The sequence below is a fragment of the Stegostoma tigrinum genome, chromosome 5 (genome assembly GCF_030684315.1).
Source record: "Stegostoma tigrinum isolate sSteTig4 chromosome 5, sSteTig4.hap1, whole genome shotgun sequence".
Taxonomy (NCBI): domain Eukaryota; kingdom Metazoa; phylum Chordata; class Chondrichthyes; order Orectolobiformes; family Stegostomatidae; genus Stegostoma; species Stegostoma tigrinum.
Genome location: NC_081358.1, coordinates 111,756,619 through 111,779,882, shown reverse-complemented (window position 1 = coordinate 111,779,882; position 23,264 = coordinate 111,756,619). Strand labels below are relative to the sequence as shown.

Genomic DNA, 23,264 nt, shown 5'->3' with positions numbered 1-23,264 from the left:
AATTTAATGCTGTACCACGCACCTATGCTTTTCTTGGTTGAGGCCGGACACTTTAGCCCAGTATAGGATTTATAGTCTGCTCCGTTCACCTATTTGCTGGATATATGCATGCTGAGTCAGAGAGTCCTTCATCATGCTTCTCAGAAGGATACAAAATAGTTCAAATGACAATACAGGATACATTCAAATATATTTCTCAAACAGTAACGTTCATAATCTATTAAATTATGGAGAATGCTGTTGTGGGCATCCAGTGACTTACATGGCAGTTAGCATTTGAATAAAATTTCCACTAACTTTACTCATAAAAACACGACAAGCAATATACACAATATGTGGTCCAAACATTTGTTTGCGAAGGAAATTAAAATGGATCTATATTTTGAATACACTCAACAATTACACCAGTAATTAAAGAATAGCTGCAATTAAAATTTTAAACTATGAGTAAGAGAATGGAATATTATTTTTGCAAGAATACATCTTTTGGATTATTAATAATAATGCCTATACACTAAAACTATATGTATTTTAGGACTGGCAATGAATCTGCTTTCAGTCTGCCCTAGAGGTAAATGCCAGAAATATTCAGAATATTACAGTCACATTTATAGTGCCATAATATACTGTTCACATCACAAAGCATTTAAACATTGAATTACTTGTGACTGATTTAATTTATTCTTTTCTCCAATTCAGTACCTAACCAACATATTAAGAGTACAGCACGAACAATTTTGACACAGTAAATAAAGAAAAACCATTTCCAGTGGCAGAAGAGTCTTTACTAAATCGTATGATTTCAAGGTAATTGCCGAAAGTACCAAAGGTGAGATGACATTTTGTCTTTAAATTCAGCAAGTTCTATGGTCTGGAATATATTGCCTGAAAGGTCAAAGAACATTCATGAGTAGCAACAAAATCCCTTGAAAGAAAAAAAATAGTGCTGTCAGGGAAAATGTGGGGCTAATTAGATTGCTTGAATAACAGTCACACAGGCACAATGAATCAAATGACCTCCTGTTCTTTATCATGCAATATAAAGAACAGTTCAAAATGTTATTACAAACAGACGGATGGGAACTAAAGGTGTCTTAGTCAGCTTCATATAGACAGAACACTTAGAAAACACATTAAATTCCAAAAACAACATAATCACAAAGAAAGTTAACATACTGAAAATTGCACTTATTTGTTCAGTTATCATTTCAGATGTATGAATTGTTCTGAAAAGCTAATCCATTAATCTATGACTCTGACTCTGATCTGGCTGTGCCAAACAACTCTAAAAGAACAAACTAAAAATGATAACAATTCACGTAAAATCAGAAAAATTTATTTAATACACAAACAGAATTCTGGTGAGTGGAGAGAAAGTGGCTAACATCGCAGCAGCAGTAAACCAGAGGCCAAGGCTAATGCTTTGGGACAAAGGATTCAAATTTCACCATAGCAGATGGTGAAATGTGAATTGAATTAATAAGTTTGGAATTAAAAACTAATCATGAAATCTTTGTTGATTGTTGTATAAATTCATCAGATTCACAGACTTACTGCGAAATTTACTTTCTCTGGTCTACATTGGACTCCAGACCCACAGTGATGTGGTTGCCAGTGAACAGTCTGCTGCAGTGTCTGCCACTCAATTGTACACAACTGCTACAAAGTTTAAAGTGAGAAATTAAATTGAAAAGACCACCCAACATCAACCTAGGTAACAGAAACAACAACAATGGGGAAAACATGCTGGATTGAGGCAAGGTTGAAACAATGCGGTTTCAAGTCACACCCCTCCCCAGCATACTACTAGCAAACATCCAGGCTACCAAAAACAAAATGGATGAACTCAGATCTAGCTTACCTTCTGAGAGACTGATATGTGCTCTGTTGCACAGAGCCTTTGTTCACCCATGCAATTTCTGACTGCACCCTACAAGCTGATGGGTTCTCTATACATCTCACAGAGTGCACAACATCCTCAAGTAAGGCAAAGGGCAGTGGGGTACGATTGCTGATCAACACCTCCTGGTGCTCAGACGTAGCGACCCTACCGAGCCATTGCCCCCTCGGACATAGAAAACCTTACAGTTAAATGCTGTCTCTACTACAGGCCATTGGAGTTCACCTCTGCCATCCTGACAACTGTTTACATTCCATCTTGTGTGGATGTGAAGAATGCTCTGGATGAAATTGACATCACCACAAATACTCTGGAGACGAAATTATCCAAGGCCTTATACATCGTGGCTAATGGCTTCAAGCAAGCCAATCTCAAGAGGATGCTGCCCCACTACAGGACCAAGTATCCTGGACCACTGCTACACAACCAAAGGCGCCTTCACTCCATGCCCCACCCATACTTCGGAAAATCACATCACCATGCTACGTTTTTCCTCCTAGCTTACAAGCTAGAGCTGAAGCAGGAAGACCCTTCACAAAGGAATATAAACGCTGTTGCGAGGCAGTGAAAGAGGGTCTCCAGGGCTGCTTGGAATTGGTGGACTGGACTGTAGTCAAGTACTCAGCAAGAGACCTGGATGAGTACACCACCAGTGTCACAAGCTTAACTAGCAAATGCATGGAGGGCTGTGTACCAAAAGAAGTCAGTCAAGTGTTCCCCATCTGGAAATCTTGGATGAACCAGGAAATCCACACCCTACTGAAAACTAGGTGTGCAGCATTCAAGTCAGAAGACCCAAACCTATACAGAAAATCCAAATATGACCTCCACAAAGCCAGAGATGCCAAGAGGCAGTACCAGATGAAGTTAGAGGTCCAAATCAACCATACAGACCCCTGCCGCGTATAGCAAGGCCGAAACAACATTGAGTTATAAACTGAAGCAGAGCAAGGTAGCAGACAGAGACACATCCCTCCCTGATGTACTCAATGCTTTCTATGCTCAGTTCAAGCTGAGTGCCAGTAGCACGGTGTCACCCGTACCAACAGCCCTGGACACACCTATGCCCACTGTCCCCTCTGCAGATGACAGAGTGGTCATCCTGGGAGTCAACCCAAGGAAAGCGACGGGCCCGGACGGAGTCCCCGGCCTAATACTCAGATCCCGTGTGGGTCACCTTCTGGAGGTATTCACCGACATGTTCAATTTCTCCCTCCTACAAGCCATAGTGCCCACCTGCTTCAAGAAGGCCACCATCATCTCAGTACCTAAGAAACCACACAAGTGCCTTAATGACTGCTGCCCAGTGGCCCTGACCTTCATAATCATGAAGTGCTTTGAGAGGCTGGTCAAAGTCCACATCAACTCTAGTCTCTCAGCCTGCCTCGAACCTCAACAATTTGCCCACCAATGAAACAGATCCACAGCGGGCACCATTTCCCTAGCCCTGCACTGCCCTGCCCTGCCCTCTAGAATATCTGGATAAGGACACCTATGTCAGATGCCTGCTCGTTGACTACAGGTCCACCTTCAACGCCATTATCCCCTCCAGACTCATCTCAAAACTCCAAGTCCTAGGTCTCAACTCTGCTTTCTGCAACTGGATCTTCAGCTTTCTGACCCATAATCCACAGTGAAGGTAGATAACTGCACATCCTCCATGATAACAGTCAGCTCTGGAGTCCTCCCAAGGATGCATTCCCAGCTCCCTACTATATTTCTTGTATGTCCATGACTGTGTTGCTGAATTCCAAATGAAAGCCATCTACAAATTTGCTGACAACACCACCATAGTATGACGGACATTAAACAACGAGACAGAATACAGAGAGGAGATGGTAGGCTGATAATGTGGTGGTCTGATAACAACCTCTTTCTCTCAATGTCAGCAAAACAAAATAACTAATCATTGACTTCAAAAAGAATGGAGGAGAACACGCCCCCATCCACATCAATAGAGCTGATGTTGACAGGGTTGGGAGGGTCAAGCTAGGAGTGATAATAAATGACAAAGATCCTAGGCATCCCATAGAGCTACACTGGCCAAGAAGACATAACAAAGCCTCTTCTTCCTCAGGCAGCTCAGGAAATTTAGCACGTCCAAAGGACCCTCAACAACTTTTACAGGTGCACCACTGAAAGCAACAAGAGGGAGCAATGTACTTGACATCTTCATGTCAATCTGTCTGGGTGCACAAAAGCTGACGTTTTGGGCCTAGACCCTTCGTCCTAGGCCCGAAACGTCAGCGTTTGTGCTCCTGAGATGCTGCTTGGCCTGATGTGTTCATCCAGCTCCACACTTTGTTATCTTCTATACTATCCATGGTGTTCATTTACACGTTCCGTTACCACAGAAAGGCTGCCAACATAAAAGACCCATTCCACCCCGGTAATGCTCTCCTACAGCGTCTTCCATGAGGCAGAAGATATAGAAACTTGACCACAAGCACCAGCAAGCTCAAGAACAACTTCTTCCCTGCTGTTATTAGACTGATGAATGGTCTCTCCAATTTGAAATAATGCCGATCTTGTTAATGTTGATATTGCCTACTGCATGGCCTGTGTGATGTAATCTGTGTGCCTCTGTCCAAGCATTTTTTCAACTATGACCTGTATGTCCTTGCTTATGATGATCTGCCTGTACTGCTCATAAACAAAGCTTTTCACTGTGCTAATGTACATGTGACAATAAATCAAATCAATGTAGCCCCATCGGTCCTACAAACTCCCTACTGATATCCAAGATGTTGTGCCAAAATCAGAAGGGTACACCAAGGAAGGGTCAAACCATTGTCAAACCACAGCCATACCTCTTGGAAACCTACCTTAAAATCATTGTAGACTGACTACTGATGGAACAGACCAACCCCAGGTGACAGTACTGTGCTATCAAAGTCTGAACACACTTGCCCTGAAAGTTGTCAGCATAATTCCAAACCCCACAAAGTCTCGTGGCATCAAGTCAGACAAGGGCAAGGACATTTTCTGTTAATTGCCATCCACTGCACCACTCTCAGCTGATGAATCAGTTCTCCTCAAGTTAACAGCGATCCTCCAAACAGCAGCCCACCCAGAACCTCCCACTTACCCTATCCCATGCAAAATCCACTCACCTGGGTATCTCCAGACACAATGGACATTTAGTATGGCCAAGCCACCTAACCTGTCCATCTTTGGACAATCAATCAAGATGCATCTGACAATGAAAGTATCATTAGGAAAGAAAACTGCACAGTACTTGCAGACACCAAGTCCTGTCTTCACATTGAGGATACTCTCCATTGTCCTATGTGGCACAACCAACATGCTGAACAGCATAGATCACTAACAGATCTGGCAACTCAAAACAGGGTATTCATGCGGCACTGAGGACCATCAACAACAAAATGGTATTCAACCACATCCTATAACATTAAGACCTTGCATATCTGTCACTCTACCACCACCGTCAAGCCAGAAATCAACCCTTTATCAGTGAACAAAATAGAATAGAATAGAAAAATGTATTGTCGTATACTTTTACATGAAAAATGCAGTGAAAAGTTTTATAACTCACCCATCATGAAGCCCACATAATACACAATAATACGAAAATGTAAAATTAATACAGATTTCATCACAGTTCAGTTAACGGCTCCTGGGCTTGAAGAAAGCCAATTAAGGAAGTGCACTAGGTCATGCAGGGAATAACGCCAGACATATGTAAACAGGAGGTATCAATCTGGTAAAGCTGCAACACATGTCTATTTGCAAGCCAAATACCTAAAGCAGAATGCATTAAGTAGGGTTCCACAGCAATCCTGTAACCAATAGATTCAGATCTATGATGTGCCACAGTGCCAAATCCAGCCATGACTGGTAATGGACAATTGAACAACAGCTGAAATCACCACAATGATCCCCAACTTCAATGATGGGGGCGCCCAAGACACCAGTAAAAAAAAGAAGGCTGAAGCATTTACATGAATCTTCAGCCACAGTTGCCAAGTGGATGATCCATCGCTGCTTCCTCCTCAGGCCCACAGTATCACAGGCATTAGTCTTCAGCCAGTAAGATTTATTCCACATATGATATCAAGAACCAACTGAAGGTACTGTAAAAGGCTACTGGCCCTGACAACATTCCAGCAATAGTATAAAAGAACTAGCAGTACCACTAGTCAAACTGTTTCGCAACACTGGCTTCTACCTGGTAATGTAAACTTAACAAGAGATAACCTGTGTACAAAAAAAAAATTCCAAGCCAGCTAATTATCACCTCACTGTCCATTCTTGATTGTCAACAAAATGATAGAAGGTGTCATTGACAATTTTATCATACAGTTCATTCTTAACAATAACCTGCTCACTGATGCACAGTTTGCAGTCTGCAAGGGCTACTCAACCCACCGACCTAATCATAGCTTTGGTCCAAACGTGGCCAAGAGAGCTGGGTGCCAGTGATGAGGGAGAGTGGCATTGACAGCAGTTTGTAAACATCTGCAAGATGCACTCAGTAACTCACCCAGGCATCTTTGAGAGCTTCTTCCAAGCTAGCGACCACTATCACATACAAAGATCAAACGCGACAGATGCATGTGAATAGCACCATCTGTAAATTCATCTCCAAATCTCATACCATCCTGACTTGGAACATCATCATCATTGCTTCTCTGTCAATGGTTCAAAATTCTTGAACTCTCCCCTAATATCATCGTGGGCATACCTACATCCCAGGGACTTCAGCAGTGCAAAAGGCATCTTCTCAAAGGCTATTAGGTAGAGGTCATTAATGCTGGTCTTGCATGCCAAACCAACATCCTGTGATAAAATAAACTGCTGAAAATCATTTTTTGAAATACCTTATAAAAGTAGCCCGCATTCATTCTTATGTTGCATAAAATTTGACTCAATATGAAAAATCTTATTTAAATGAATCGTCAAAAATACGTACATGGGCCTGTAATTTTGAAATGAGCAAATTGTTTTATTTAGTTTGCCATGGTAATATACTCAGTTCGGATTATCATAGTTTACCTCTATTTCCTTTGAATGCTTCCAAAACTGAAATGTGGACAATGAGCTACATGGCTAAATATGAATACGTGTGTCAGAGCTAAACTGTGTTACCAGTTTAAGTGCAGATTATTATTAGCTCACTATGCTGAACAGTTTAGCTGAGTTCCCATTAAAGCTTCACACACTAGATTCTGCTTCACAACTCTGCTAAATGTCCCAGTTTTCAAATCACTACATTGTGCTAATGGGCTATTAATGGAACACTGTGGCAAATTTCTTCTCAAGTCTGATATTCTTATTTGCTTCCCATATAGATAGGCTACATGATATCACGTACAGAGCTTGTAACCCCATCTGGTAAGATACATAACTGAACATAGCCAGATCTACTGTATGATTTTAGCACAGCATGATAATATTACATGTTAACTCTTTAGATGACATGCAGTTTCAATTTGGCAGCTACACTGGCAATTTGGTATATTTTCAGATTCCATGCACACTTTGTACAATGGTGGTATATTCAGAAATAATAACATTTCAGACTACTTCAGTTGCTTACAAAACCACCCACTCCTGTCAGAAGGGCTTTGCAGCTCTTGAACCAAATGCAAAATATTTCAGATTCCCAGCATCTGCAGTAACAGAAAATACTACAGAAACTCAATAGGTCTGGTTGCATTCTCTGTTGGAGAAAGAAAGTTAATGTTTCCACTCAAAGCCTTAACTCTTTCTCACTGTTCAGTTTCTCCAGCATTCTCTATTATTATTTCACAGATACATATTTCCTATGATTTTTTTAAGATTTCAGATGTAATGGGGAGTGATTAATTTCTGTCAAGACTTTTTCTCAGACTAAGTAAAGATTCGATTTCAACTTTTTAAAAATATAACACATTTAACATTATCAGTTGTCTCAAGGGGATTCACAGAGCACTTTTCAACAAACTATGACACTGGCCCACAGAGGCAATTCTAGGTCAGATGACCAAAACATGGTCACAAATGGGTTTTAACGATTTAGAAGACATAGAATCCCTTCAGTGTGGAAGCAGGCCATTCGGTCTATCGAGTTCACAACGACACTTCAAACAGCATTCTACCTAGAACCACCACAATTCTAATCCTATAGTCCTAAACTTCTCAGGGCTAATGTACCTAATCTGCACATCCCTGGACACTATGGGGAAATTTAGCATGGCTAATCCACCTAACTGGCATATGTTTGAACTGTGGGAAGAAGCCAGAGCACTTGGAGGAAAACCATGCAGACATGGGGAGAACATGCAAACTCCACACAGACCTAAGGGTGGAATCACATCCGGGGCCCCTGGTGCTGCAAGGCAGCAGCACAAGCCACTGAGCCGCCACGCCACCCACCTATTTCCTTTTTCAGGGGATTTTGGCATAGATGGCTGGGCAAGTATTTATAACCCATCCCTAGCTGCCCTTGAGAAGAAAGTGGCGATCTTGAACTGCTGCTGTCTGTTAGATGTCAGGTCACCTACAAGGCCATGAAAGAAGAACCACCAAACCAGACAGCAGAGCACAGGCAAGTCATTTGGCCGATTGATTAGCAGAATGAAGTTGATAAGATCATGGTTGATTTGATATCCTCAATTCCATGTTCCTGCCTTTGAACATTTATCATAGATCCCTTACTGATTCAAAAAATCTCAACCCTGAATATACTTACATGACACAACCTCAAAAGCCCAAGATTCACTATCTATCAAGAAGAAATTTCACCTCATCCCGGTCTTAAATGTGCAACCACACAGAGACTGTACTCTCTGGTCCTAGACTCTCCCAAAATGAAAAACATCTCTCCACATCTACTTTGTCAAGCACACAAAGTCTCATGTTCCAATAAGGTTACCTCCCATTCTCTTCAGCATCGAGTATAAGGCCAACCTATGCAATCTACTAACCAAAGTAGCTCCCGTCTCCCCCACATCGGTGCCATTGCCCCCAGCAACACCAATCTTTGAGTCACACATTTAACTCCTTGACTTCATTTACCCAATGTCAGTTTGCGTGCAGCTCAGGGAATGATACCAAGATTATTACCGTGGAGGTTCTGTCTTTTATTGTAGCACCTCACTTTTGAAAATCTTTCAACTGGACCTTCTTTCTAGTCCTTTCAATGTTGTGACAATGTGGATGAAAACAACTGGATGCCATCCTCCCTAACCCCAAGTTCTTCTCCAAACCTGAGCAGACGTCCTTAAGTGTGGCACCAGGCAGGCAACAGAGTCTTTGGAATTCTCACTCATTGCTCCCTGCAGTAATGTCTATCCCTCTAATTACACTGTACCTACTACTACTACTACTACTACTACAACATTTTGATTTGCTCAGCCAACCTGAATGGCTCCAGTGCTGTCATCAGTTCACTCATCACCTGCTACAGTCCCCAGTTTGGTTCATACAGCTTGCAAGAATCTTGATTGTTGTTGAACTGCAGGAACTAAGGCTCCTCAAACACTTCCCCCTGGACCCCATACCTGTCTCACTAATGGTCTCTCACTCCTTTTGTTGATCACAAACTAAACTTGAATTACCTAATCGGAATGATGTGGTAGCCTCCTGGACCAGTCTTCCCAAGTAACTTTCTCCCTCCTTGCTATGACAGTGTCAGCTGCCCAGATTCCAGCTCCTCAATTCAAATCCAAAGTTGTAAAGACTTTAGATAAATGTGTTCACACTTGATCACCTTAGCGTCCAGTTGCTTCCACATGCTGCAGTTGTTTAACATCCCTATTGTATTTTGTTTAAATCCATTACTTACTCTAGAATGTCTGTTTCTTACATGTTATATTTTACAACTATTTTCCCGCCTACTCCCTACTTCACTCAATTCCCAAACACACTAAATATTTATCTATCCCTGACTTAAATATAGTTAACAATGGTACATTGGTAATCATTTGGGATATAGAATTCCCAAGGTTCAGAGTTATTTACATGAATAAATTTCTTATGATTTGACTCTTAAATGCTTAGCCACTTATCCTACAGTTAAGACAGTTCTAAACTTCCCAGCCAGAGGAAACAACCTCCATACATACGTTAAATCTGGTCAGAAGCTGAGTTTGTCCTCAATAAATTCTCACTCCTCTAAACTTGAGCGAATATAGACAGTTTACTTAGCCTGCATCACAGGCTAATCTTCTCAGTCCAGGTATCAGTCTTCTAAACCATCGCTGTGTAGCCTCCACTGTAAGTGTATTTTTTCATTTACGTGAAGACCAAATTCCATGTGTGATTTCATCAACGTCCTGTTCACTCATCCTAGCGCTCTCCTTGATTACAGAATTGCTATTAATGACTTGGATGACCAATCATTCAAAATAGCAATAACTTGCTATCAAACTGCATCACACTAAAGAGGGTCATTTTGTGATGTGGCACAACATCAAGGGAAATATAGCTAATCCCACACTCTGGACATTTGTGTGCAAAGAATTTTGGTGGATGTATCCAGGATATATACCACTGTTCAAGTACTGATCACTTCTGTCAGTTTCCTCTCTGGCATTCCCTATAAAGAACAATAAGGTTAGTAGAGTCAGAGAGTCAAAAGAGATGAGCAGCTTGGGAACAGACTCTTCAGTCCAACTCATCCATGCTGATCAAATATCCTACATAAACCTAGCCCCATTTGTCAACAATTGGCCCATATCCCTCCAAACGCTGCCTATTCACATATCCATCCAGATGCCTTTTAAATGTTGTAACTGTACCACTGCCACTTTGCCTGGCAGCTCATTCAATACATATACCACCTTCTGCGTGAAACGGTTGCCCCTTAGGGCCTTTTTAAAAATTTTCCTTCTTACCTTAAACCTATGCCCTCTAGTTTTGGGCTCCCCCACCCCATGGAAAAGACTATTTATCCCATCTATACCCCTCACGATTTTATAAACTTCAATAAGGTCACCCCTCAGCCTCCAACGCTCCAGGGAAAATAGCCCCAGACTATTCAACCTCTCCCCTTACCTCAAATCACTTCAAACCTAATAACATCTTTGTAAAGCCTTTTTGAACCCAACATGTTTCATATAGCTGGGAGACCAGAATTACACACAGTACTCCAAAGTTGGCCTGTGACATGTACAGCTGCAACAAGATCTCACAACTCCTACACTCAATGCACTGACCAATAAAGGTAAGCATACCAAATGCCTTCTTCACTATTCTGTCTGCTTGGAACTCCACTTTCAAGAAACAATGAGCCAGCACTCCAACGTCTCTTTGTTCAGCAACACTCTCCAGCGCATTACCATTAAGAGTATAAGTTCTGCCCTGATTTGCTTTTCCAAAATGTAGCACCTCACATTTAACTAAATTAAACTCCATCTGCCTCTCCTCAACCCACTGGCCCATCTAGAACACAGAATAGTACAGGCCCTTCAGCCCAGAATGTTGTGCTGAACTATTATCCTACTCTAAGATTAAAGTACCCTACATTTTACTAGCCTCCATGTGCCTATACAGGAGTTGCTTAAATGTCCCTAATGTATCTGACTCCACTACCACTGCCAGCAGCGCATTCCATGCACCCAACATTCTCTGTGTAAAGAGCCGACCTCTGACATCTCCCCTATACCTTATTCCAATCACTTTAAGATTACCTTAAACCCCTCGTAACAGTCATCTTCACCCAGGGAAAAAGTAATCTCTGGCTATCCACCATCTATGCCTCGCATCATCTTGTACACCTCTATCAAGTCACCTCTCATCCTTCTATGCTCCAAAGAGAAAAGCCCTAGCTCCCTCAACACTTCCTCATAAGACTTGCCCCTCCAGTCCAGGCATATCTCTCCTACACCCTCTCTAAAGCTTCCACATCTTTCCTATAACGAGGTGACGAGAACTGAACAAAGCTCCAAGTGTAGTCTAACCATGGTTTTATAAAGTTGCAACATAAACTCGCAGCTCTTAAACTCAATTCCCCTGCCAATGACAGCCACCACACCATACACCACCTTCACAACCCTGTCAACTTGGATAGCAACTTTGAGGGATCTATGCAAGTGGACCCCAAGATTCCTCTGTTCCTCCACACTGCCAAGAATCCTGCAATTAACGCTGTATTCTGCATTCAAATTCAACCTTCCAAAATGAATCACTTCAAACCTTTCTGGATTGAATTCCATCTGCCACTTCTTTGCCCAGTTCTGCATCCTGTCAATGTCCCACTGCAACATATAACAGCCCTTCACGCTGTCCACGACTCCACCAACCTTTATGTCATCAGCAAACTTACTAATCCACCCTTCCACTTCCTCAACCAAGTCATTTACAAAGATCACAAAGAGCAGAGGTCCCAGAGCTCCATGCTGAATACTTTCCATCTACTACCACCCTCTCTTCTATTGGACAGCCAGTTTTGTATCTAGACAGCCAAATTTCCCTGAATCCCATGCCTCCTTACTTTCTGAATGAGCCTACCATGGGGAACCTTACCAACTGCCTTGCTAAAATCCATGTACACCACATCCACTGCTCCACCTTCATCAATGTGTTTTGTCACATTCTCTCTCTAAGACCATAAGGCATTGGAGCAGAAATGAGGCCACTCGGTCCATCGAGTCTGCCCCATCAGTCATGGCTGATAAGTTCCTCAAAGAATTCGATAAGACTTGAGGCATGTCCTTCCCTCACAAAGCTATGCTTTTTCTAATCAAACTGTGCTTTTCTAAATAATCATAAACACAATCTCTCAAAAACCTCTCCAATAATTTGCCCACCGCAGACCTAAGAGTGACGGGTCTGTAATTCCCAGGATTATGTCTATTCCCTTTCTTGAACAAGGGAATAACATTTGCAACCCTCCAATCATCTGGTACTGCTCCAGTGGACAGAGAGGACGCAAAGATCATCGCCAAATGTGCAGCAATCTCTTCCCTCGCTTCCCATGTAAACTTGAATATATCACGTCTGGCCCAGGGGACTTATCTATCCTTATGTTTTTCAAAATTTCTAACACATCCTCCTTCCTAACATCAACCTGTTCGAACATATCAGCCTATTTCAAGCTGCCCTTACAAACATCAAGGTCCCTCTCACTGGTGAATACCGAAGCAAAGTATTCATTAAGGACCTTCCCACCACCTCCAATTCCATGCACAAGCTTCCTCCATTATTACTGATCGGCCCTACCCTCACTCTGGCCATTCTCTTGTTCCTCACACAAATATAGAATGCCTTACTCCCTTCTAGCTCTCCTAAGTCCATTCTGATCAAGATCCCGTTGTACTCTGAGGTAACCTTCTTTGCTGTCTATTAGATCTCCAATTTTGGTGTCATCTACAAACTTACGAACCATACCTCCTTTGTTCTCATCCAAAGCGTTTATATAAATGATGAAAAGAAGTGGACGCAGCACTGAGCCTTGTGTCACATCACTTGTCACACGCTCCCAGTCTGAAAAGCAACCCTCTGTCATCTTCCTTCCAGCCACTTCTGTGTCCAAAAGGTTAGTTCTCCCTGTATTCCTTGCTAACCAGTGTACTATGAAGAACCTTGTTGAATGCCTTACTGAAGTTGATAATAGGTCACGTTCACCACTGTGCCCTCATCAATCCTTTGTTACTTCTTCAAAAAAATCTCAATCAAGTTAGTGAGACAATTTCCCACACACAAAGCTATGATCAGTCCCAAATATATGAAAATCCTATCCCTCAGGATTCCCTCCAACATCTTTTCCACGACCGATGTCCATCTCGCTGATCTATAGTTCCTTGACTTTTCCTTACCACCTTTCTTCAATAGTGGTAACCACATTAGCCAACTCCAGTCTTCTGACATCTCGGCATATTAGTAAAATTTCCTCTACGATCTCCCACAACTTGCAAAATGGTGACTTCATTAATGCTGATAAGAATTTAATGACCTTTATTACTTTTCGTTATTTTTTCCAACTGATAGCTATTATACTGCAGAAATTAGCTTGAACACAATACCCCTCATTTAATTTTGTCAAAATATGCATTTTCTTATTTTGCACGAGCAAATAATGTAAACTCCTCCTTTGCTGCAGTGCATTAATATTTCTCTATTGTAGCAGTGTCAGAGGTCCCTTACCAGTCTCCAACACATTCAGTGGATTGCACACAACATCAGTGACATAAAGATTTACAACATAGAGAGCGAGCATTTGGCTCATTGCCTCCATGCCAGTACTTTTGAGTCAAGTTTCAAATGTAACAAATCAAAACACTAAATGAGCTCACCATGAATGAAGTGAGCATTCTTGCTGTCTTTCTCATACCCACAAGATGTGGCACAGGCAGTAAACGGTGATACAGAAGTATGACTGACAAGTGGAAAGGACAGAAAATTCAAACCAGTTACCACTGTCTTTTACTTAAAAGGCTGGACATAATTTATAAATAAAAATATAGTAATCCAAATCAAAGGCTGCACAGTCTTTCAATTAATTTCAACAACACTGAAAATAATTGAGAATGAGAGTTGTTCCTCACAACACTAAATGACTTGAGCATCAATTCAATTTAGTGTTGGTGTACCTCATAAGGTTCTCACTAAGCCAATTTTAGATGGTATATTGTTACTACTAATTTTTTACCTATTTAAATAGTGGATGCATCAATAAATTTTGCTGACATTCCAAAAACAACATTAAATCTAAAACTTATCAAAAGATAATGCACACTCACCTCTTTGATGGTGTGTACTGGAAAGATCTGCAAGGAATAAAAAAAAACATATTACTTTACGTTTGTGCCTTATAGCAATGTCAGGCTTCCTTGTAAACACACAAAACAGAAATCGAAAAATTAATAATGAAGAAGAACTGAAGACTTAGTGTGGAATCCTCTGGTACAAGCAATTGGTGCAGTTAAGTCCTTCATTTCTATTGAACTGGATTAGAATAATTGGGTGAAAAGACTATAAACAGTGAAGGTAACGTCCTTATAGTCCTGCTGGACCATAAAATGGCCCTGCCCTGCCATTAGAGGAAGAGAGTGTGAGATAGAGTGCAAGATGAGAGAGAGCAAAGAGAGAGAGCGCGAGAGCAAGAGCAAGGAGAAGAAAGAGAGCGAGAGAAAAAAAGAAGAAATTGAGAGCGAGCGAGAAAGCAAGCGAGTGAAGAAAGAGAGCGAGCAAGAGAAGAAGACAGAGACGAAAGGAAGAAGAAAGAGAGAGCAAGAAAGACAGAGAGAAGAAAGAGAGAGAAAAGAAAGAGAGAGCGAGCAAGCGAGAGAGAGAGCACGCAAGCGAAGAGAGAGCGAACGAGTGAAGAAAGAAGAGCGACAGAGCGAACGAAAGAAAGAGAGCAAGCGAAAGAAAGAACGAAAGAAAGAAAATAAAAGAAAATAAATAAGACACCGATTACTGCATTACAAACCAGCTATCCAGCCAACTGAACTAACTGACCCTCAAAACCTGAGCAAGCAGGTGTGGTTCAAAGAAAACACGAAGTTGATCTGTTGTTTGTGCTTTAACCTTTTGTACGAACTAGTCAATTTCCAAACATTAACAGATTTTGGATACTTTTTATAACATAATTTTTGAACTTCTGCAAAAACAAAGACACCACACAAAACTACAATTATTAAATCAATATTTTTGTCACAGTTGAAAAGTGTTTTTATTAAAGAGAAACAAACCAAATTAAGAAAGACACAAATTTATTCTACATAGTTCACATCTTGATGCCAAAACATTTCTCAGCCAATGAATTACTTTTAAAATGGAAAATGGAAAAACACAGCAGTCAATTGTACATGGAGACAGTAGAAACTGCCGATGCTGGAGTCAGGGGATAACACATTGTGGACCTGGAAGAACACAGCAGGCCAGAAAGCATCTAAGGAGCAGGAAAGTTGGCCGTTCTTCAGAAACGGGGGAAGGAGAAGGGAGCTCCAAAATAAAAAGAGAGAAGGGAGGGGAGGGGTTGGGGAAGGTTGGTGGGATGGTGACAGGTGAGGGCAGGTAGGCAGTATGGGGATGGGTCAATGAGGTAGGAGAAGCTGATAGGTGGGAGAGAAGATGGACAGGTTGGGTCAGGTCAAGGAGGTGGGGAGGAGAGGTAGGGTTGGTCATGGGATGAGGCTGGGGGATGATTGGAAGATTTTGGAACAGGTAAAGTCCACACTAAGACCATTGGGTTGTAGGCTCCCAAGGTGGAATTGTGTATGTCAAGATTCTACAAATTGAATAAATAATTGGATACGAAGAGCACAAGTAATAGGATGTGAGAAGCATACATCCCCTTGACCGTGCTCCGTCATTCAAAAAGATCACAGTTGATCTTCACCTATAACTTCACTTTGTGCACCAAGTTCAAGCACGAAAGTCCATCAATCTCAGACTTCAATATTTTCAACAAACAGGCACTCAGAGCAATTTGGGGTTAAGAATTTCAAATATTTATAACCACCCTAGTGAAAACAATTCCCTTCAGCTCTGTCACAAATGGTTAACACTATTTTTTTTGCAATTATGTGGCTAATTCTAGACATGGAAACAGTCTCTCAGCACCTGCAAGGGTAAACTCTTGCAGAATTTTTTTGTTTCAGTGAGATAATCTCTTTTATTCTAAAATCCAGAAGGCATAGGTCTTTTTCCACTCCTCTTTTCTTCTTGGGATATTCATTCCAACAGTCTAGAAAAGTGAAGGCAAGCATATACTTCATTACGTATGTTATTTTGTTTTCATGGTATGGCATTGCAACAAAACCTATAATTACAGCAAGAACATGCCCTCTCTAGGTGACTCTAGGCCTTTTTGCAGAGCCTCTGAGTCTTCCTTATACATGCAGTTACATGTAGCCGAACCAGGTAAGGATTTTGTTCCAAACAGGACATGAGTTAACCAGATGGGTATTTACACAACTGATTGCGTTTCCATGGTCATCATTAGGCTAGCTTTTCTTTATTCTAGATTTTTACTGAATTCAGATTTCAGTATCACCCATAGTGGGTACAAACTGACATTCCCAGACATTAGCCTGGGGTTCTGCACTACAAGCCAAGTGACATTATCACTATGCTACTGCTTCCCCACAGACCATTGGCTTGAAGTAAATTAAAATTGTCTGATATTAACCTTTAGACATCATTTGATAAGTATGATTGTTCAATCGCACTGTCTCACAACAGTACAAAAGTCATTCCTTGGACAAGCTGTCAACGAACAACATATTTGCTAAAGGTATAGTGGTAATGGGTAATTTTAATCAATTTTAATAGAAATTAGATAGACTTTCAAACGTTTTTTGTGGGGGGTGGTATACACTAAGTCATTTAAGACATGGTAAGTACACAAGCTTGGGAGGAAGGACAGGTGACTATGGGCACATGAATGAGCTTGAACAAAAAGAATCAAAGTACTATGAATGCTGGAAATCAAAAACAGAGAAATTGTTCGAAAAACTCACTCAGCAGGTCTGGCAGTATACGTGGAGAGAAAAATCAGAGTTAAATGTTTCAGATCCAGTAAATCTTTGGACTAATTGTAGCTAGAAAACATATAGCATTTCTGCTGAAGATATTTGGGGCGGGGGGGGGGGGGGGGAGGAGGAGGAGGAGGAGGAGGAGGAGGAGGATGAGTAAACAATAGATGAAGATGGAGCCCAGGGAAACAGAACAGCAATTGGGCAGACAAAGGAATGAATAATGATCAGTCTGGACGAATCAACAACTGCTAATGGGGATCATTAGTAGCTGACAATGGGTTGGTTGCGATAGTAGTTCATGGAATGACAAGGTCTGGTGTGTTGGAGCCAGGATAAGAACACGGAGAATATGGTCAGGCCCTGAAATTATTGAACTCAATATTAAGTCCTGAAGGCCACAAGAGCCTCAAGCACAAAACAAGATGCTCTTTCCCCCGCCAGGGCTGAGCTTCACTGGAACAACCCCGAGTTGGAGATGTTGGCCAGAGAATGTGATGGTGTTTTGAAGTGGCAGGCAGCAGGAAGCTCTGGGTCATTTTTAAAAGGACAAAATGCAGGTGTTCTGCAAAGCAATTGCCCAGACTGTACTTTATCTCCCCAACGTGGAGGAGACCACATTGTGACATAACACCAGCGCTTCATCGGAGGCTCACTGATGATGTTACCTAGAATGGTGACGAAATGTCTGAAAACGAACCTTCCAGCTCAGCAAGCAAACTCACATCCATTGTATACAGTACTTCAGGGTGTTTTTACTAGGGCCTTACAATAAAACTTTGCTAGTTTTATAATTCCATTTCCCTTGAAACAAATGCCCACATTCAATTTGCCATCTTAATCATTTTGCTGAACCCACAAACAAATTTTCTGTGTCTCATGTACCAGCATGAGAACTGTCCTCAAATGAACAGAACATATTCATTTTAACTAAGTTATGGCTTTCCTCAATGGCAAGTTATATTGGAAGAAAGTTGTCATTTTCAAGAACTACAATCCATTGCTTGATAGTTTCAAGTCTAGGCTTTCAAAATGCAATGTAATGTTTTCTTGCTTAAACAAGGGATGGGAAAATGACAACACATTTGCATCCCCTTAGATTTTGAAACTGGTGAAATCCACGTTTATACCATTGGGCTGGAGGCTCCCAAGGCAGAATATGAGGTGCTGCTCCTCCAGTTTGTGGTGGCATCATTATGACACAATGTCAGTATCACAATGACACTCCCTACCTGTACTCACCTATCACCATCCCACTTAATTTTCCCTTCCCCACCCCTCCTCTCTCTATTTCTCAGCTTTCTTTCCCCTCCCCATTTCTGAAGAAAGATCCCGACTCAAAACGTCAACTTCCCTGTTCCTCTGATGCTGCCTGGCCTGCTATGCTTCTCCAGCTCTACACTGCGTTCCTTCAGCTGTGTCATGCTTGGAGTAAATTGTGAAATATGATGCTAAAACCAATTTACTTAAAAGGGATAAAAAAAAACTTGAGTAGCCATGTACTATTGCCTCCATCCCCTTCTGCTCTCTGCTGTCCACCCTCAAGCATTTGGAAGGTGCCGACTTATAATGGCATTGTTTCGCAATGTGTTACTATTCTGATAGACTGAGATAAAAACAATTCAAAAGAGATTGTTCACTTGTTCCACTAGCAATCATAATACTCAACTAAAATGATTTTAAAAACCCAACATTGAATTCATTGGAAAAAGCTCTGAATCTATTTCTTAGTATGCTAGTTTCCCATGGTTCGGGCAATAATCTGCCTCATGTCTCTAAGGGTAGACTGAAGTTATTTTTCTTTTCCAGATTTAATTCTACTTCTCAGGATCCAACTCAACATTTTACTGCAAGACCTACTGAAACAGAATCAGGGCTTCATTATTAAATACTACACATCTGAATTAACAATAAATTAGCAACTATTGAGGAAGAGAAAATTTGAAAATCACAGTTGGGTTTTATTGATTAATAAGAATACTGCCATCTGGCACAACTCTGCGCTCTTTACAATCTAAACTGTCAGCAGTCACACACTGGCAGCAGCTGGCTTCCCTTCTGCTTTGAGATGCAAAAATATACTAACGTCTTTATTTCTCTCTGGGTTACCTGTTCATTTTCATATCCCCTGAAATTCTAAATTTAACTGTAAAAATTTTCAAGAAAACAGCATCTGTGCAAAATTCACCTAATGCAGGCTATTAAACAGGGCCTGCTGCAAAGAAAATCTCATCCATTCCCATACCACACATAGGAATAAAAAAGTGTCACTTGGGCCCCTTTGATTATAGAACTCTAGGTGAAACAAAGTTTCTGATTAGACTCAGGAGATACAAATTGCTCATCAAACATTTTAAAAATTAAATATCATTGCTCAACTTATTCACAGAGATAAACACAAGAAAAACCAGAAAGGAATAATAGTGATAATGGGAACTGCAGAAGCTGGAGAATCCAAGGTAATAAAATGTGAGGCTGGATGAACACAGCAGGCCCAGCAGCATCCCAGGAGCACAAAAGCTGACGTTTCGGGCGTAGACCCTTCATCAGAGAGCTTCATTGGCAGATGTGCAGGTGAACCTCTGCTTAATATGGGAAGTCATCTTGGGGCCTGGGATAGGGGTGAGGGAGGAGGTATGGGGGAAAGTGTAGCATTTCCTGCAGTTGCAGGGGAAGGTGCCGGGTGTGGTGGGGTTGGAGGGCAGTGTGGAGCGAACAAGTGAGTCACGGAAAGAGTGGTCTCTCCGGAAAGCAGACAAGGGTGGGGATGGAAAAATGTCTTGGGTGGTGGGGTGGTCTAGGCCCGAAACGTCAGATTTTGTGCTCCTGGGATGCTGCTGGGCCTACTGTGTTCATCCAGCCTCACATTTTATTATCTTAGAAAGGAATAATAATTTGAGCAACCTCCAAACATAACTCATCTGCCAACCAGCAAAATAAAAGGACTTCAGCACTGGATCAGACAAAAGGAGTTCAATTTGCAAAATGTCGTGAACAGTTCAAGTAATAACGCAAAGCAAGGGGAAATATTTATTTACTACCAGTTGACATTTCAGCACAACACTAATTTTTTAACGCAATGAAAAATATCTTCACAATTGTCATATTTGTTCCAATATATAAAACTTATACTTACTGTTCTAAATTTACAATTGGCTGCATTTGGTTAGGTGCAACAGAAAGTTAACTATGATTGCTGTAAATAAATGTTCCATTTCAAATCAAACTGTCAGAACAGTTAAGCCACATATCTTATTTTGAACAGTAGAACAGGTATGTTATATTCAAAATTCCAGATATAACTGCAGCATAAGCAAATTCTAATTCCAATTCAAATTGCAAAATCTGTAATCCATCCTTTTTAGCTCAAATTTTATATAGACCAATATGATGAATTTAAAATAAATTCAGCTGCTCATTGCAAGAAATTCAATAGAAACTACAGTAACTCACATTTTCAAGGAAGATACAGTGGATAGCAGTTTATAGTACTTGATGTTAATTGAGTTAAGATTGCAATTCTTTGAAATGTTGAACATTCACAAACTTATCAATATATGATGATCATAAACACGAATCAAACTATTTGAAAATCACTTCAGAATAATGAACATATTATCTTCCTTCAGAATCTTTACACAACAAATCTGAATTTAATTCCAGTGACAGTCTGTGGCAGTTAAGGAAAACTTGGAATTGTTAAAAATATATTGTCCTTTCACTTTACAGCAATTAAGAACCATTACAATTGGTTGGGGGAGTGCGATTTCCAAAATATTTCATATGCCTGATCAGTGTTCTAAACTACTGGAAGTAATATTTGAGAGCATGTGTAAATAGCTCAAAACCCATCAACTTCAAAAAGCCGTATATCAAACTTTTCACAGGCCAAAATTTTAAAATCATGATAAAAATTCAACAGCTTGACATATGGAAAGGCCCCTGGTGCATGTTTGAGATAGAGAAATGGTGTAACAGAGAATTTATTGCTTTCTGTTATTTTAAACAATTATTTCCTCATCACTGTAATGACATGGAACAGAAGTGTATCTATTTTCAGACACTTAAAGGCTTGGTTAAATTATTCTTAAATGCATTAAGCTGCTGTGCATTTTACCATGTGAAACAGCCTAACATAGCACGTGAATTAGAGATTTGTGGCCCTGATAATATGGTCAACACCTTTTACTTTTGTGGAATGAAAGAGCATGTAAATGAGCAGGTAGTGGTGGAATACTAACATTGCTAGACTAGCAATTCAGAAACTCGGGCCTATGTTCTGGGGCACAGGTCTCAATAGCACCATCATAGATGGTAAAATTTGAATTCACTAAAAATTTGGAGCAAAAAACAGATAACCACCATCAATGATTGCAAAAACCATCTGATTTCACTAATGTCCTTTCGAGACAAAATTTGTCATCCTTACCTGGTCTAACGTATGTGTCACTCCACATTCACAGCAATTTCGTTGATTCTTAACTGCCTTCTGGAGATATGTTGGTGTGTTCCAACTCTCAGGAAAAGGAAGGGTTCAACCCTTGGTCCAAAATTTCATTTCTTGTAGCAAAAAAAAAAGCAGAAAGAACTGCAGATGCTGGGAATCCAAAACAAAAACAGAAATTGTTAGAACAACTCAGTAGGTCTGGCAACATCTGTGGACAGAAAGCAAAGTTAATGTCTTGGGTCCAGTGAACCAAAATGTTTATTCTGCTTTCTCCATATATGCTGCCAGACATGCCGAGTTTCTCCAGCAATATCGGTATTTCTTGCAGTTCTTGTTGTTTATTCACTTTTGGGACATGTGCATCACTGGCTGGACTTGGCCTTATTGCCAGCCATTAGCTGCCCTTGAGAAGTAATGATGAGCTGCGTTTTTGAATTGCTTCAGCTCATGTGCTGTCAGCAAATCCACAATGTCGTTATGTAGGGAATTTCTGGGTTTTAAGCCAGCAAAAGTGAAGTAACAGTGACAATATATTTCCAAGTTAGGATAATGGGTGATTTGGAGATGATCTTACTGGTGATGGTATCCCCATGTATCTGCTGCTACTGTCCTTGAAGTGGTTGTGTTTGGAAAGTGCCGTCCGAGGATTTTAATGAATTTCTGCTGTGCGTCTTGTAGACTGTAGCAACTATGTGCACTAAGCATTGGTGGTGGAGCATGTAGATATTTGGAAATGTGGTGCCAAATAAGTAGGCAGCTTCTACATGGAGGTTGTGAAAATTCTATTGTTCTTGAATTTGCACTCATCCAGGTATGTGGTGATTTGAGTCTTGTATCTGGTAGGCAGGCTTTTTTTTTGGGGGGGGGGGGGGAAAAGAGTCGGAAAGCAAGCGACTCACTGCAGTATTCCTAGCTTCTGGTCTGCTCTTGTAGCCACAGTATTTATACGGCAACTCCAGTTGAGATGCTGGTCAACAGTAACCCCAGAACGTTGATAGTGAGAGACTCAGTGACACTAAAGTCCTTGAATGTCAAGACAAAGTGTATGGAAGGTCTCTTATTGGAGGTGCTTGTTGCCTGGCATTTGTGTGGCACAATTGTTACATGCAACTTTTCAACTCAAGCCTTAACATTACCCATGTCTTGTAGCATGTGGACATTAGACCGCTTCAATATCTGAGCAGTTGTGAACGGTGCTCAAAATTATGCAGTGAATGTTCATATATTTGACTGAATGATGGAGGGGTGGTCATTAACGAAGAAGCTGAAATTGATGGGCCGTGAGTACAACCCTCAGGAACTCCTGCAGCTGTGTTAACTGACCTTCCAACAAGTACTACCACCTCCCTATGTGCCAGGTATGAATTCAAACAGTATGCCAGTAAAAGTGGAAATGCTCACCATCCCCATTCAGGACAGATGCACTTTTGCAAGTTGAAGATGACTATAGTTTGCCTACAGGATGAGCAGAAAAATAAAGTGCAGGGGT

The 23,264-nt window shown here is 41.0% G+C and overlaps 1 protein-coding gene across 4 annotated transcripts in view; it reads right to left on the bottom strand.

The window, feature by feature from the left end:
• LOC125451742 (focal adhesion kinase 1) overlaps positions 1-23,264 on the bottom strand; it is a 481,699-nt gene that overhangs the window by 358,671 nt on the left and 99,764 nt on the right. For all 4 annotated transcript variants that reach the window (XM_059646207.1, XM_059646206.1, XM_059646200.1 and 1 more), the window contains one exon: positions 14,587-14,613. Coding sequence is in view for 1 of the 4 variants with exons in the window: in XM_059646200.1 (XP_059502183.1) it covers positions 14,587-14,613 (27 nt within the window). In the remaining 3 variants the exon portion in view is untranslated. The remainder of the gene's footprint in view (positions 1-14,586; positions 14,614-23,264) is intronic.